Below are 15981 nucleotides of genomic sequence, written 5' to 3'. Positions count from 1 at the left end.
TGTAATCAACACGATTCGTGACAACAATCCCTCCAAGTGACATTCTGCGACTTTTGGTTAAAATAATCATAATTCTTTTCTCACAACGGAAAGAAAGTGAACCACAACCGACGGTTCAACAGCACGTCTTCTCAATCCTCGGGATGACCGGGGAAGAACTGCGAGAGATCTATGGAGAAATTGGAGATAATAAGGCATCGGGATTGAACGGGATTCCGAACAAAGCCCCGAAATTGACCGTTAAAATCAGGCCCATATGGTTCATAAGCACGTTTGAATCGCGCATGGTGAAAAGAATATTTCGCGCCCAGTAGAAAAGGCGGAGGTTGGTTCTGCTTAATTAGATACCTTGGGCTAAGGATCCGCGGCACTTAAGCTATACGCGAGAGGAGGCAACGAAAGCCTGTTCGTTTTTAGCAACAATGATACTTAATATTGGCGGTGGCGGTCAAAGAGCGGTATAGGTCCCAGGGCGAAACGTGGATTGGTACCCACGATGGAGCATAAAACCTGGGAAACGCCTGCTGAACCAACACCAACAACTATACTACCAAATCCTATCTCCACCTCCACGTGGTGATCGCTGCGAGTTCTTTCTTTATGAAAAACTGCAGACGGAGAAGGATGAAGCCGAGTCTGCCGCGCCTAAAAACGGCACAAAATGTAAACCGATGTTACAAAGTCACGAAAGGAGCCTCGGACAGGATAGGTTTTACAACGATGAACCCGGCAACGACAACAGATTAACGATTTGCCCATTTTCTCATGAAACGTGCGCTGTACAGACAGAACACTGCTGAGCAGCCAGCGGATACCCTGTCCCAAATAAAGCTAATGTAACAGCGTTGCAGAGATGCGATGGACAGGGATCGGTTTCCTGGAGAAGGGCCGCTACACCATATATTATAGCGGCCATCCAGTAAATCATGTGCTCGGAGTAGGTTTCTTAGTCAGCCACAAAATGAAATCTGCTGTAATCGGCTTTGAAAATATAAGCGAAAGGCTATGCACTGCACGTTTGCGAGGCAAATTTGGAAATATAAGCCTCATAAACTTTCACGCCCCTAGAGAGGAGACTGCAGAGTCGGAGAAAGATACCTCCTACGAGGCAGTTGAGCGGACCCTCGAAGCCTGTCCCAATCATCATCATCAGACTTGGAGACGGAGCCCGTATTCGGGCGATATGCCGGCTCTTTTAGCTTACATAAAGATACCAATGATAACGGATTGCGCATCATCCAGTTAGCAGCGCCATACGAAATGGTTGTTGGAAGTACCTGGTTTGCGCGGAAAGCGGTTCACAAACATACGTGGGCCTCTCCAGACGGGACCACTTTCAATCAAATTGACCATGTGCTGATTAAACACCGCCACCTCTCAGCCTTGTCAGAATATATAGGGGGGCCAATATAGACTCGGACCACTATCTCGCTGGCATGGTGCTCCGAGCTCGAATTACGACACCACCTAGAATCCCCTCTGACAATCAGGTGAGAGTAAATACTGAAGCATGCACAACACAGTCCTCCGCAACACATATAAGAGGGAAATGGATGCCGCAATAACTGCAGTCAACAGAGATCCTGTAGGTGAAGCATCCAAAAATGGTCTTCACAACCACTTGAAGAACGTTATCATTGATACGGCCACGAAGATACTTGGGCCCAGCCGCAAGAAAAGTCGTAATGGCTGGTTTGACGATGAATGTAAGCTAGCAACGGAACAGAAGAATGCTGCATACCAAGTAATGTTGCATTCTGAAAGAACGCGGGCACACGTAGAGACTTTTCACGAACTCCGTCGAGCGGAGAAACGACTGCACAGACGGATTACGGAAGCCTGGGAGAACCAACAAGACTGTGAACTCGAAAAGTACAGGGAACAACCGCACCAGACGCGGAATTTTTACCAACAAGTCAGCAAGATGAAGCCATCCTGCGGAGACAAAGAGGGAAATCTGATTTGCGACAGAATGGGTATATTGGAACGATGAGTTGAGTACTTTGATGAGCTACCGAACAACCAGAACATCGGCGAGTTGGAGGTCCCGCCAACTGAAGACGACGGACAAATACTGCCACCACCAAGTTTAGGAGAAACAGTCCGTGCAATTCATCGGCTTAAAAATCATAAGTCGCCAGGAGCCGATGGAATTACAGCCGAATTGGTTAAATATGGAGGCGACCAGTTAAACCAAGTGGTTCATCAACTTGTGCTCAAGGTATGGGAGAGCGAGTCAATGCCTGACGATAGGCAAAAGGGCATTATCTGTCTCATACATAAAAAGGGAGAGATCATACAGTGCAGCATTTATAGAGGTATCACGTTGCTGAGTACCATCTATAAGATATTCTCCGCTATCTTGCTAGACCGGATAGCCCCATACGCCCAGAACATCATCGGCCCATACCAAGAGGCTTCACTCCAGACAAATCAGCAACAGGTCAAATTTTATTTCTGCGGCAAGCGATGGAAAAACTGTTGTAATATGGACAACAGTGGTAGCATCAATTTATCGACTTTAAAGCCCCCTATGAGAGCATAGCCAGGGTAAAACTTTACACGGCCATGAGAGAATTCGGTATCCCGACGAAATTGATAAGACTGACTAGGCTGAGCCTGACCAATGTGCGAGGCCAGATAAAAGCAGCAGGATCACTCTCAAGACCATTCGACATCAACAACGGTCTACGAAAAGGGGATGCCGTATCATGCGTCCTCTTTAACCCGGCCCTCGAGAAAGTGATCCGTGATGCTGAGGTAAATGCAAGAGCTACGATCCTCTTTAAGTCCACCCAACTACTGGCCTATACTGACGATATCAACATCATGGGAAGAGCCACTCGAGACGTACAAACTGCCGCGAGATCTTGGGCTGCGCATCAATGAAAGCAAAACAAAATATGATATATGGTCGCAACATCAACACCGAAAACCAACCAGCCAACAACATCAAATCGCACTGGTCAAACGGGAAAAATAAGGATAGGAGAATACAACTTTGAGACCGTTGATAATTTCTCCTATCTAGGGTCGAAAATCACAACCGATAACAGCTGATGAAATCCGCGCTCAGTTGTTGTCAGCCAACAGAGCCTATTTCAGCTTACAAGAACTGTTCCGCTTCAAACGTCTCACATCTCATGTATTCTTAGGTTCTTAGCAAGAAGAATTGCGAACTCTTGGCCGCGTCCGAGAGAAGAATCCTCCGAAGAATTTTTAGCCCCTACATGAGGATGGACGATTCCGTAGCCTACATAACGATGAAATCTATGAGCGATACCATGACCGTCCGGTTGTGGATAAAATCCGACTCAATAGGTTACGGTGGGCGGGTCACTTAATCCGTATGGATGAGGATGATCCTACCCGAAAAGTCTATAGGGGCAATATTTATGGTAGAAAAAGAAGACTGGGATGGAGCGATGGGGTAAGTGAGGACGCCAGATTACTTTCAGGGATATCGAATTGTTGGGCGCAAAACCGGGATGTCTGGAGTTCCATATTAAGGCAGGTCTAGACCGGATACCGGTTGTTGCGCCGTTGATGATGATGATCCTTTCTCAGAAACTACCCGACCGAAAAATCTGATGAAAAAAAATGAAGCTGAAGATGTATCACACTAAAGTGAATAGTTTGACACAGTATATACAAAAACATTACGACGTAGATGTAAATGGGGAAAATGTACATATATTTTTATTTGGGAAATACACAAAACCTTTCATACCTGAAGTGTCAGGCTTCTGTGATCACGTTTCCTGTATGATAACGGGCATTATCGTGTCGAACCATGACCTCATAATGTCGATGAGGCCGTTTTTATTGGATGTCTTCGTTTTGTCGTTGCATTTGCTAAACGTAAAACATCACATTCATTGTTTCGGTTCGATCGAGTAGTTCGTAATCGGCTATACTTTTCTAGCCCCACCACACGCACACCTTGGTCTCTCTGTGGTTCTTGCTCTTCATTGAACTCAACCGGCCTTTCGGAACTACCAGCACCCTTCAGACTAGGTTTATACCGCGTCAGTTGAAAGTTCTAATTGGTGGTGGTGACCGTAACGATAATGGTGGGAGGTTTGTGGCACATTGTCCGAGGTCATCTGGGTTTCAACTGACTTCGATGAGCAGTAGATTTAGAAGTTGTCTTCTATATGTGCGTAACAAGAGAGGCGCTGAAGTCGGCCTTAAAGGGATCAGCATCTAATGATCGCTTACAGCACTACTTACCACGATTGAAAATCACCTGAACAACTCAATTACTTGTCGATGTCAGCACCAAAAGTAGAATGCGTCGCAACAGATAAATTCCACGAATCTGTCCCGCTTTTAGAGTTGAATTCCAAAGAGTCCTTCCCGTTGAGTAACAACTTATCGTACTCATATCGTCGAGAAAAGGTTTGAACAGGTTGAGCAATTATTTCGAAAAAAATATTCAAAACCAATTCGTACCAAAAGAAAATCTATACAAATTTATGAATCTGGACAATATTTGTTGCGGAGATTCGTTAGAGGATACCAGAATACTCCGCTTCAATGTCGATAAATTAGTTAAGGAACGCAGAACAGAGGACAAACATGTAATAAAAACAGCTGGGTGCTTTCAGGTATGAACGGTTTTGTTTGCTTCTTCTGTGAGTATATTTGACTGTAGAACTAACCCATTTGTGGGTAGCCTGTTATGTATATCCATTTAGCATGTCAGATTTAGTACTTCGGGTTGTAAATTTACAAGGTAAAGACAGCTTTGAGCTACTGTAACCTTGTTGCTAATAGTATGATTTTGATCAAACTTGGGGATAATATGCTTCATATTATAATTTATAACTCTGGGATAAAATTAAGGGGGGTTTTACTCAATTTTCCCAAAAATATGGAGAGTATTTTGAGGTCTGGGCACTATATATAGGCAGTTTCATGATTTTTTTCAGATTTTTCGGTTGGGTAGTTTCTGAGAATGGGTCTGTTAAAGAAATCATCACTTTCCACCCCTCCCACTCCCCGGCTTTCTAACAAATCTCCAAATTAAGGCCGACTTCGAAAATCAAGACCTTTCCTTTGGTACTCCCACATGACTATATTTGGTGTAAAAAATTGTTACACCCCCCTTTTATATGTATGGGGACCCCCTTCTAAAACTCATAGTAGAAGGATGTCACTCACTGCATGTCTGGGGGTACACAGTTGCCACCTTCTCAGTTTCGTCTCAATCGGTATAGCCGTTTCAGAGAAAAATGCGTGTGACAGACAGGCATACAGGCGGACAGACAGACAGACATTGAACCGATTTTAATTAGGTTTTGTTTCGCAAATAAGACCTTAAAAATGCAAGTCGCAGATTATTTGAAACACCCAAAATTGCCTGAGGAATACAAAGTACTTGAGGATAACCAAGAGTTCCCCTTTCGTACTTCTACAAAATCTCCAACCAACCGCGCAACCCGGAGGCCTGGTTCCGCTAATTGGAGGCGCAGTTCGTGCTCGCGGGCACCACTATTGACGCCACGTCTCGTCGCCCGCGGGCCCGAGGAGTATTCCTACTTAAAATTAAAGAGCACCGTCATCAAGTGACTGTCGGTCAGTAAATTAGCAAAGCTGAATCACTTACTGACGGAGCGCAGCTTATGTGACGGCTCCCCGAGCCAACTGCTGCGTTTGTGGTCCACCAACCGAAATGGGCGACCAGGTAGTCACGCGTCGGGGACCTCAACGGGTCCTGCAATTTGCTCTATCACCGCGTCTGTACCAGCCCGTACATGTTCACGGTATCAAAAAACTGAACTCGTTGGGAGCTCCAGCGGCGGTTACCCAGATCGCAGCTCCACGACGCAAGCGCCATTACCTGGTCGATACAGGCGCAGACGTCTTAGTTCTCCCTAACTAATTCTACAACAACTTAAACTCCTCTACCATACACACTTAGGGCTGCAGGTAGGTGGATGTAACTCTGGGACTTCGACGAAGATTTCCATGGCGTTTTGTTATAGCGGACATCAGCAGTCCCATATAAGGTGCAGACTTTCTAGGCCACTATGGATTGCTAGCGTTTCTGCAGAATAGATCTCTTATAAACCTCATAACTTCACTCAGGTCTTCAGAAAAATTTGCCACGTGCTCAACTGTCAATCTTTCTATAACTTTGGAAGAAGTAGCTGACTCTCGCATATGCGCGTTCCTTCAAAGATACAGCAACATAATTATCGCAAGTAGTCTCTCGCAGCCAGCAAAGCATGATGTACAGCACCATATCCGCACTACTGGTTCTAATACCTTCTCGAAGGCGCATTCATTACCACCCCAGAAGCTCACTGTTGCTAAGAAAGAATTCGACATACTTTGAAAGGAGGGTGTTTGCAGACCACCAAATCTCCAATACACATAGTCCGAAAACCGAACAGCGAATGGAGACCATGTGGCTATTACAGACGCCTGAATGCTCAGATCATTTCCGGCCGGTACCTCATACCACTTATCCACGATTTTGCGCACAATCTCGCTAACTGCTGAGTCTCACGACCTTGGACGTAGCCCAGGTGTACCATCAAATCCCTGTAGCTCCAGGAGGCATTTCGAAAACGTCAGTATTCACGCCTTTCGGACTCTTCGAGTTCACACGGATGCCTTTTGGTCTGTGGAATACGGTACAAACTTTTCAGAGGTTCATCCACTCTGTTCACTTCCACTTCGGCATCTAAACTTCATGTCCGGCAAGTGTCACGCATTTCTGAGGTCAAAAATCGCTGTCACGGTCGATTTTTCGGTATTTGCCGAGGCATGGGAGTATAACGCAATGCTTCAGAGCCTCAGGGACAACCCCAGATACACAGATACAGATTTTGGGAGTTTCCCCTTTTCGGTTCAACCTTCGAAGTCAATACTGACCAAGAAGTGCAGTTCGGGTCTACCCTGTTCTAGGAGTTCGGCCAACTCCTAGGCTTCAAATGCCATCGGACGACTGCGTACCACTTGCAATCAATAGGATGCTGGAACGCTGGTATAGGATACTGAAGGCCACTATAATGACACACGATGACTCTGCGTGCCTTTCGTTCTATTTGGCCTAAATACAACCCATCGTGAGGAGTTTGCCGCCAGCTCCGCCGAGGTAGTATACGGGCAGATTTTGAAACTCTAGTGATCCTGTGTTCGATACCAGGCTAGCCCTTTCCACCATTTGGCTTTTGCACTTGCTCCGGGACGCCGTGGCCAAATTAAAATCATACTCGCCCTCCCGTCATTCTTCGAGAAAGGCTAACACCCCAACGACCTGGATGTCTGCACTCAAGTCTTGCTCCGTGTGGGTGTTTCCGTAAGATCCCACAACCACCATATGGGGGTCCATATGAGTATTAGACAGAGGGGAGCATTTCTTCAGGCTTGACGTCGACGGTAGACCCAAGAACGTCTCCATGTCCAGGCCAAAGCTTTTTGTCCGCGGGGCTTAGGTTTCAGGGAAGAAAGGTGCGCAGCGCGTGAGATTCAATCTGCGCTAGTAAAATTGGCGGGCTAGGAGTAATAATGTCTATAATTACCAACTTTTAGAAATTGACTGAAAAACGCCCCTTAAGTTCATCCTAGGAATACCAAATGTACTAATTTGTACATTTCGTATGCACATTCCAAATTGCATGGAAATATGGTCAGTAACGCCAAAGTTATAGCAGTTCAGACTTGGTAATTTGGCGCGAATTTACTGCTTCCAAACTATGTAAATAAGATGCTGACCTCATACTGAACGAGAATAATTGACATTCGCCCAAAATATTAAAGTCGAATTTATGTAGAATCTACTTCCCTTGGTGTAAAACACTTATATGTGTGATATCATCCTAGGAGTGCACCGGCATAGAGCATAGTATCGTGCATACGCTAGCAATACAAACTTATCAACTTCGTGCAAATTTACCCCATCCTAAGCCATACAAATAAGATGCTGGCGTCATAATTAAGGAGAATAATTGATATTCGGGTGAAACATTAAAATTCCATTCATGAAGAATCTAGTTCTTCCCCGCCGTTTTTTGTATCTGTTGCAGGTTAAGTTCTTTACATTTACCAATAATATTAAACTCCGAGTGGTAAGCATATGAGGTTGACTATTATCAATAGTGCTTTCCATCAAATGACATATCCTCATTTCAAATGTGATCAAAACGTGTCACATCGCTAGTCCAACGCAACATCTTCGTCTCCATTACCGCAAGACGCCGTTCATTGTCTTTTATAGTCAGCGAACACTCGGAACCATAGAGAGCGACAGGACAGACGACATTGCGGTAAATTTGATACATCAATCAAAGAGAACACCAGTTGTGAAATGCCACTTCAGCCAGGTTGTGTAAATGCGTGAAGTAATTTCATTACGCAGTTCCCATTGGCTGATAGCATTGACCCGAGATTTTTAAATCGCGCAGTTCTGGGCAGGTGACTGCCGCTAACAGAATTGAGCGATTTAAATATCTCGAGTCAATACTGTCAGCCAACACGAAACCTTTTATACCTGAAACGTGAAGCTCCCGACTTGGTTTTGTTTAGGATGAGCTATATTCATCAGTTTAATATGATCATGTGTGTATTTCCAGTTTGAAAATATATGAAGGATTCTTTTGAATTTTTAACCATGTACGAATGGAAAAACATGCATAGGGTTTTCCTCATATAAGATGAACACACAACTTACTTAAATGCACTTTTTAACAGCTTTCTAGGGAAGATTGTTATAATTATTTTTATTCAGATTCTGAACTTAAAAATATGATATATAGCATTCATCCCGCACATTATTGACATCGCGGTAATAGAACTGCTTCTCCAATTTCGCTCTGCCTGCTTGCAGACGATTTCAATTCATACTTTCCAGTGTCACTCTATGAGCGGCGACACTGCTCAATTATTCTTCTGCAATCACCTATCCAAATTTCAGAACGAAATCAGTGGAAAAACAAATTTATGCAAATTTGCATATAACCGTACAAAATGGAATTCTTTACTCCCCCATAGATGCTCTGACTTCTGTGGTTTAGACTCATTAGAGTGCTCAACCTTATCAAAATCGGTTTACCATCTCTCTGTCGGCCTGTCCGTCCGTCACAAACACTTTTCTCGGAAACGGCTACACCTATGGAGATGAAATTCGCCGGACACATGCAAACTGTGAAATCCCACGCATAAAATGAAAGGCATGTGTGAAGTTAAATGAAGGGTCTCCAACTAAGCAAAGAGAGACTGCGACATTTGTTCTCAAAAAAGCTCTTGTCCTTCAGATCCCGCAGCAAGCAACGTTGATTTGTGTCATAGATGGCCTGACGATGGCTGTTGTCGTGAAGGATTTGGGGATGTAGAACTATGTGGAAGTGAAACCATTCATGCCATCAAATCATAACTACGAGTGGTCAAATTCAAAATGGAAGCGGTCCTTACTACAGAAAAAGCAACAAATGTTAACATTCGGATTGGCGACCACTAAGCCGTCCCCAAATGGATAATTAGATATCTTGGGCTAAGGTTCGGCGGCACTTAATCTATACGCGAGAGGAGGCAGCGAAGGCCTGTTCATTTTTAGCAACAATGATACTTAATATTGGCGGTGGCGGTCAAAGTGTGGTATAGGTCCCAGGGCGAAACGTGGATTGGTACCCATGATGGAGCATAAAACCTGAGAAACGCCTACTGAACCAACACCAACAAGTATACTACCAAACCCTATCTCCACCTCCACGTGGTGATCGCTGCGAGTTCATTTTTTATGAAGAACTGCAGACGGAGAAGGATGAAGCCGAGTCTGCCGCGCCTAAAAACGGCACAAAATGTAAACCGATGTTACGAAGTCAAGAAACGAGCCTCAGTATAGGTTTTACAGCGACAAACCCGGCAACGACAACAGATTAACGATTTGCCCATTTTCTCATGAAACGTGCGCTCCCTGTACAGACAGAATGCTGAGCAGCCAGCGGATACCCTGTCCCAAATAAAGCTAATGTAACAGCGTTGCAGAGATGTGATGGACAGGGATCGGTTTCCTGGAGAATGGCCGCTACACCATATATTATAGCAGCCATCCAGTAAACCATGTGCTCGGAGTAGGTTTCTTAGTCAGCCAAAAAATGAAACCTGCTGTTATCGGCTTTGAAAGGATAAGCGAACGGCTGTGCACTCTGCGCTTGCGAGGCAAGTTTAGAAATATGAGCCTCATAAACGTCCATACCCCTACAGAGGAGACTGCAGAGTCGGAGAAGGATACCTTCTGTCCCAAGTATGACACCAAAATCATACTTGGAGATTTCAGCAGTCAAATAAGGATGCAGCCCGTATTCAGGTGATATGTCGGCTCCTATAGCTTACATAGGGATACCAATAATAACGGATTACGCATTATTCAGTTAGCGGTATCGTACGAAATGGTTGTTGAAAATACCTGGTTGCGCGAAAAGCGATCCAAAAACATACGTGGGCCTCTCCAGACGGGACCACTTTCAATCAAATTGACCACGTGCTGATGGAACGCCGCCACCTTTCAGCCTTGATGAATGTGAGAACATATAAAGGGCCAATATAGACTCGGACCACTACCTTGTTGGCATGGTGCTCAAAGCTCAAATTACGACACCACCTAGAACCCCCTCTGATAATCAGGTGAGAGTGAATACTGAAGCCATGCACAACACAGCCCTCCGCAACACCTATAAAAGGGAAATGGATGCCGCAATAACTGCAGCCAACAGAGAGACAAATAGGGAAATCTGATTTCCGACAGAATGGGTATATTGGAACGATGGGTTGAGTACTTTAATGAGCTACTGAACAACCAGAACATCGGCGAGTTAGAGGGCGCGCCAACTGAAGACGGCAAATACTGCCACCACCAAGTCTAGGACAAACAGTCCGTACAATGCATCGGCTTAAAAATCATAAGTCGCCAGAAGGATGGAATTACAGTCGAATTGGATAAATATGGAGGCGACCAGTTAAACCAAGTGGTTCATCAACTTGTGCTCAAGGTATGGGACAGCGGATCAATGCCTGACGACTGGCAACGAGGCATTATCTGTCTCATGCCTAAAAAGGGAGATATCACACAGTGCAGCATTTATAGAGGTATCACGTTGCTGAGTACCATCTATAAGATAGCCCCATATGCCCAGAACATCATCGGCCCATACCAAGAGGCTTCACTCCAGGCAAATCAGCAACAGATCAAATTTTATTTCTGCGGCAAGCGATGGAAAAACTGTTGGAATATGGACAACAGTTGCACCATCTATTCATCGATTTTAAAGCCCCTATGATAGCATAGCCACGGTAAAACTTTACACGCCATGAGAGAATTCGGTATCCCGACGAAATTGATAAGGCTGACTAGGCTGACCCTGACTAATGTGTGAGGCCAGATATAAGCAGCAGAATCACTGTCAAGACCATTCGACATCAACAACGGTCTACGACCAGGGGATGCACTATCATGCGTCCTCTTTAACCTGGCCCTTGAGAAAGTGATCCATGATGCTGAGGTGCAACTACTGGCCTATGCTGACGATATCGACATCATGGGAAGAACCACCCGAGACGTACAAACTGCCTTCATCCAGATCGAGCAGGCGGCGCGAGATCTTGGGCTGCACATCAATGAAGGCAAGACAAAGTATATGGTGGCAACGTCAGCACCGAAAGCTAACCAACCAACAACATCAAACCGCACTGGTCAAACAGGAAGAATAAGGATAGGAGAATGCAACTTTGAGACCGTTAATAATTTCTCCTATCTAGGGTCGAAAATCACAGTAACAGCTACGATGATGACATGCGGGCACGGTTGTAGGTAGCCAACAGAGCCTACAAAAACTGTTCCGCTTGAAACGTCTCACCATAGGGTCAAAGCTCTTACTATACAAGACAATGATCTTGCCAGTCCTCATGTATTCCTCGGAGACTTGAGTTCTTAGCAAGAAAAATTACGAACTCTTGGCCGCGTTCGAGAGAAGAATCCTCCGAACAATTTTTGGCTCCTACATGAGGATGAACGATTCCGTAGCCTACATAACGACGAAATCTATGAGCGATACCATGACCATCCGGTTGTGGATAAAATCCGACTCAATAGGTTACGGGGGGCGGGTCACTTAATCCGTATGGATGAGGATGATCCAGCCCGAAAAATCTATAAGGGCAATACCGGTTGTTGCGCCGTTGATGATGATGATACTTAGTATTAGGGAGCTAAAATACTGCAGACGGAGTTCATACTCCAATACACGGTTTCTGTCTGGATGGGGGCAGTAGACAACGCTGTGAATCCGAGGGAGGTATGTCTGGTATATTAGCTGAAAGTATATATAGGACGTATATTCTAATATCGGGTGGGGCAATGTTTGTCATCGCGATAATTTCTCTATAGATCTTCTAGCGAGAGTCCCTGTCACAGAAGGAAGGCGAATCTGTCCGAAGCAAATTCGAATGTATTGCGAAATAATTCGAGTAGAGACGCGGACACGGACTGGACGAGTCTCCCGATTGTACCGAAAGTGTTTCTACATCCGAGAACATTATGTTCCATCCTCCTAGGTTTCTGATGCAATGACACTTTCAATGATTTCGGAATCCACAGCACTGTCTGAAGCGTGACATGAATGTGCTGTTGTGGATCAGAGCCCTCCGCGAGAATTGATACTTCATAGTGATCCAGCATGGTTTTAGCGGATGTGAACCACTTTTCTTGCTACAGTAGGAGCGTCTTCCTAAGGTTCAACCTTCTATAAAATTTCAGTCTCCATTCAGAATTTTATACAATAATACTTTTCTAGAATACGTTGATTCAGGACTTACCAAACTTTCCAGTCAGGTGGCAATGCTTGCATGAGTCCTTCTTTGGCTAAGTGTAATAGTTCCGGTTCCCTTTCTGGATCGATGCCAATTTTCATAGCATATTCGTTTATTTCTGCAAATATTAGTAGAAACATGAAGTTATAACCTAAGCAAACTATTTGATTTGTGAAAATTTCTGACTTTCTCTCAATGTTTTAATGAAAAACATAGCCCTCCTTTAAACAGTCGTGTTTCAATTTCAATTTTGTTCATTGCTCTCTCTATTAGGTGGTTGTGGGTAGGAAATGCCTTATTTTAGCTTTTCAGTCATCTTACATGATGCTTTTCATGTATTTTTAATAAGCTGCGAGGAAACGTGAAATTTTACGATGAAGGTCCTATATTTAACATCGATTGCGTAATCCAAACTTGGAGTGAAATACCATTGCGAATTCAATTTTCCAATAAAACTTTTCTTGCACTGCAGCAGTTGATCTAGAGATTTAATAATCTATTCTCAGAAACTACCAAATCGAAAATAGTAATACATCACTAATAATAATAATAGAAATCGTTGACGTTACAATCCAATTGGATCCACGCATTGAAGTGTGTTAGAGCACTTCATTCAATACCCTAACGATACACTGCAGGATAACAGTACCCTGTAGGAGGCAATGTGGTCAGCATTGCGCTCGCCCGAGATTATTACTCTGATTTGCCTCAGGTACTAATTCACAGTTGAGTGAACTGGTATCAGACGTCAAATCACGATACCAATCCCTCTGTCATGAGTGATATTTAAACCGCTTCGGCAGCACGACCACTTGAGCCATTCGGACACTTACTACATTTTCTAAATTTATTTGAAACTGCCCTAGGCCCGAAATACAAAATTTCACAGGAATATAAACTCTAAGTAAGAATATTATTACGTATTACGTATGCGTGTTACGTCCACTTTTATACCGAATTGCCTGTACTCGGTCTGGTTTACGTAAATACTCGGTACTTCCAAAATTCCATTTACTTGATATTTTGATACTTCCGTAATCAGATCCTCACACGTAATTTTTTACATTCGTACGAATTGCAGACACTATTCCCGTGGATCCGTATTACTGGATTGCGTCGCGTTCAAGAAAAATCCGTTAATCTCCTGCACCAGCAGAGCACCGGATGGTTAACTTTTCTGCCATTGAAAAGGAATGGTTCTCAAATCACCATCTAGTGTATGACGCCATCTTTGTTTCAACCGGTCTTTTGGTCATTTCCCATCGACTTAAATGTTCACAGCAATCTTGAAAAGTGAGTTTTTATCAGTACGAATTACATGTACATACCATCGAAGACGCTTTCTCGCAATTTTTCACCATCAGTGTAACCCGAAATCAATTGAAGATGTCCTTATTTCTGAAATGATCATGACGTGATGCGCCACTCATCCAACGCAACATCGTCGTCTCCATTACCGCGGGAAACAACAATTTTCGAGAAACAACAATTTTTATTCTAACCTATAAAAATACAATGCTAAATTAACCTAACTTAAGTACTACCTTAACAGCCTAGCTTAATCTAAGGTATAATCTATGGCTTAAACTAACTTATCGCTAAAGAGTAAATTGAAAAAAATACATATTATGAAATCTGGAGGAAAAGTCGAAAAAAACCTCCATTAGTTGACTTTTTTATAAAAGCGGGCGGGCGGGGAAGGAATTAGGATGTGGGTTGGGATGGGGGGCATGCGGGAGGGGTTTGGGAAAGGAAGCTAGGAGTGGCGCTAAGGATGGGTAGGTTTAGTAAACTGGGATGAGGAGTAGCTACCGTTGTAGAAGATTACTCTACCGCCGGGGTCGAAAAGAAGGTTACGGGCCTGGAGAGATAAGAGGATTTGTGGGAACAGATGAGTTCGTAGAAGATTCTCTTCGACGATCTCGATCTGCATGGCCTGGGAGATGAGTGGATTTGGGTGGGATCTGGATTTTTCCAGGAATTTGAGGGCATGACGGGCTAGGACGGCGTCAATGCGGGGCGTTTGAGAGGAGTCGTAGAGGATCTGGTTGGAGATGTATTTGGAGCGGTCTTCGTTCTTGTAGATGTTTGTACAATGGCGGAGGATTCTGCGCTCTTTGAGGCGGATTCGTTCCATTTGGTGAGGGGAAGTGTCGGACCAGAAGATGAAGCCGAAAACGAGGAGGGGACGGATAAGCTGTTTATAGCAAAACAGCTTGACTTTCTGAGGAGTTGGGCTGGTGTATTTTAGGATTGGGTAGAGAGATTTGAAAGCACCTCTTGCACGGTTCAGTGCCTTCGTGATATGTGGGACGTGGAATAGGCGGGAGTTGATTGTCACCCCAAGGTAGGTGACTTCCTTGACGGTTGGGATGGTGTCGTTGTGGATTTTCAGGGATAGGGATGAAATGTCGTTTCTCATTTTCGGCGTCATCTTAGCGGTACCATGGAATACGATGGTTTCGCATTTTTGCGGGTTCAGGGACAGTTTCCATCGGGTGAAGTACCGGTAGAGCTCGTCCAAATAGGAATTCAGGCGGGCTTCACCGGCAGGGATGTTTCTGGTGGAGGTGTAGAGGATGAGATCATCCGCGTATTGAAGGATTCGGATTGGATTTGGGTGTGGAGTTGGTTTGGGAAGGTCTGCGGTAAACAGGGAAAAGAGGGTGGCGGAGAGGACTGACCCCTGAGGGATGCCAGCCGGGCTAGAATATGGGGAGGAGAGGTGTTCTCGGAGTTGGACTTGGGATTTCCGCCCATCAAGAAAGCTAAGGATTAGCTTACAGAGGTGCGGATGGAACTGGAGGACTTCAGAAAGCTTGTATGCGAGACCGTATTGCCATACGGAGTCGAAAGCTTTCTTTATGTCGAGGAGACAGGCTAAGGTCGGAGCGTTCCGGTTGAGACCGAGGAGGACGTCCGATTTGAGTACGAGCAGCGCATGCTCGACTGAATGTTTGGGACGGTTAGCGAATTGGAATTGTGGGATGGAATGATTGGAGTCACAGTGCTCGTCGATAGAGACTTTGATGATCCGCTCGAAAATCTTGGCGGAGGAAGAGAGGATTGAGATAGGCCTGTAGCTATCGGGATTTAGTGGATTTTGGTTTCCATTACCGCGGGACGTCGTTCATTGTCTTTTATAGTCGGCTAGCAGTCAGAATC

The 15981-nt window shown here is 44.6% G+C and overlaps 1 protein-coding gene and 1 long non-coding RNA gene across 4 annotated transcripts in view; one reads left to right on the top strand and one right to left on the bottom strand.

Moving 5' to 3' along the window:
• The window catches only part of LOC119655130 (centrosomal protein of 164 kDa), a 133750-nt gene that overhangs the window by 81984 nt on the left and 35785 nt on the right, over window positions 1-15981 (bottom strand). For all 3 annotated transcript variants that reach the window (XM_038060865.1, XM_038060866.1, XM_038060867.1), the window contains exon 2: window positions 12823-12934. In XM_038060865.1, coding sequence (XP_037916793.1) covers window positions 12823-12934 — 112 coding nt within the window. The remainder of the gene's footprint in view (window positions 1-12822; window positions 12935-15981) is intronic.
• Window positions 13563-14361, top strand: LOC119655132. The gene is made up of 3 exons (XR_005249881.1): window positions 13563-13720; window positions 13898-14109; window positions 14181-14361. It is a non-coding gene; the product is annotated as an uncharacterized LOC119655132 (long non-coding RNA).

Source organism: Hermetia illucens, chromosome 4 (assembly GCF_905115235.1).
Source record: "Hermetia illucens chromosome 4, iHerIll2.2.curated.20191125, whole genome shotgun sequence".
In the NCBI taxonomy this organism is placed as follows: Eukaryota; Metazoa; Arthropoda; class Insecta; order Diptera; family Stratiomyidae; genus Hermetia; species Hermetia illucens.
Note: the sequence above shows the minus strand (reverse complement) of the source record. Positions and strands in the feature narration are given on the sequence as shown.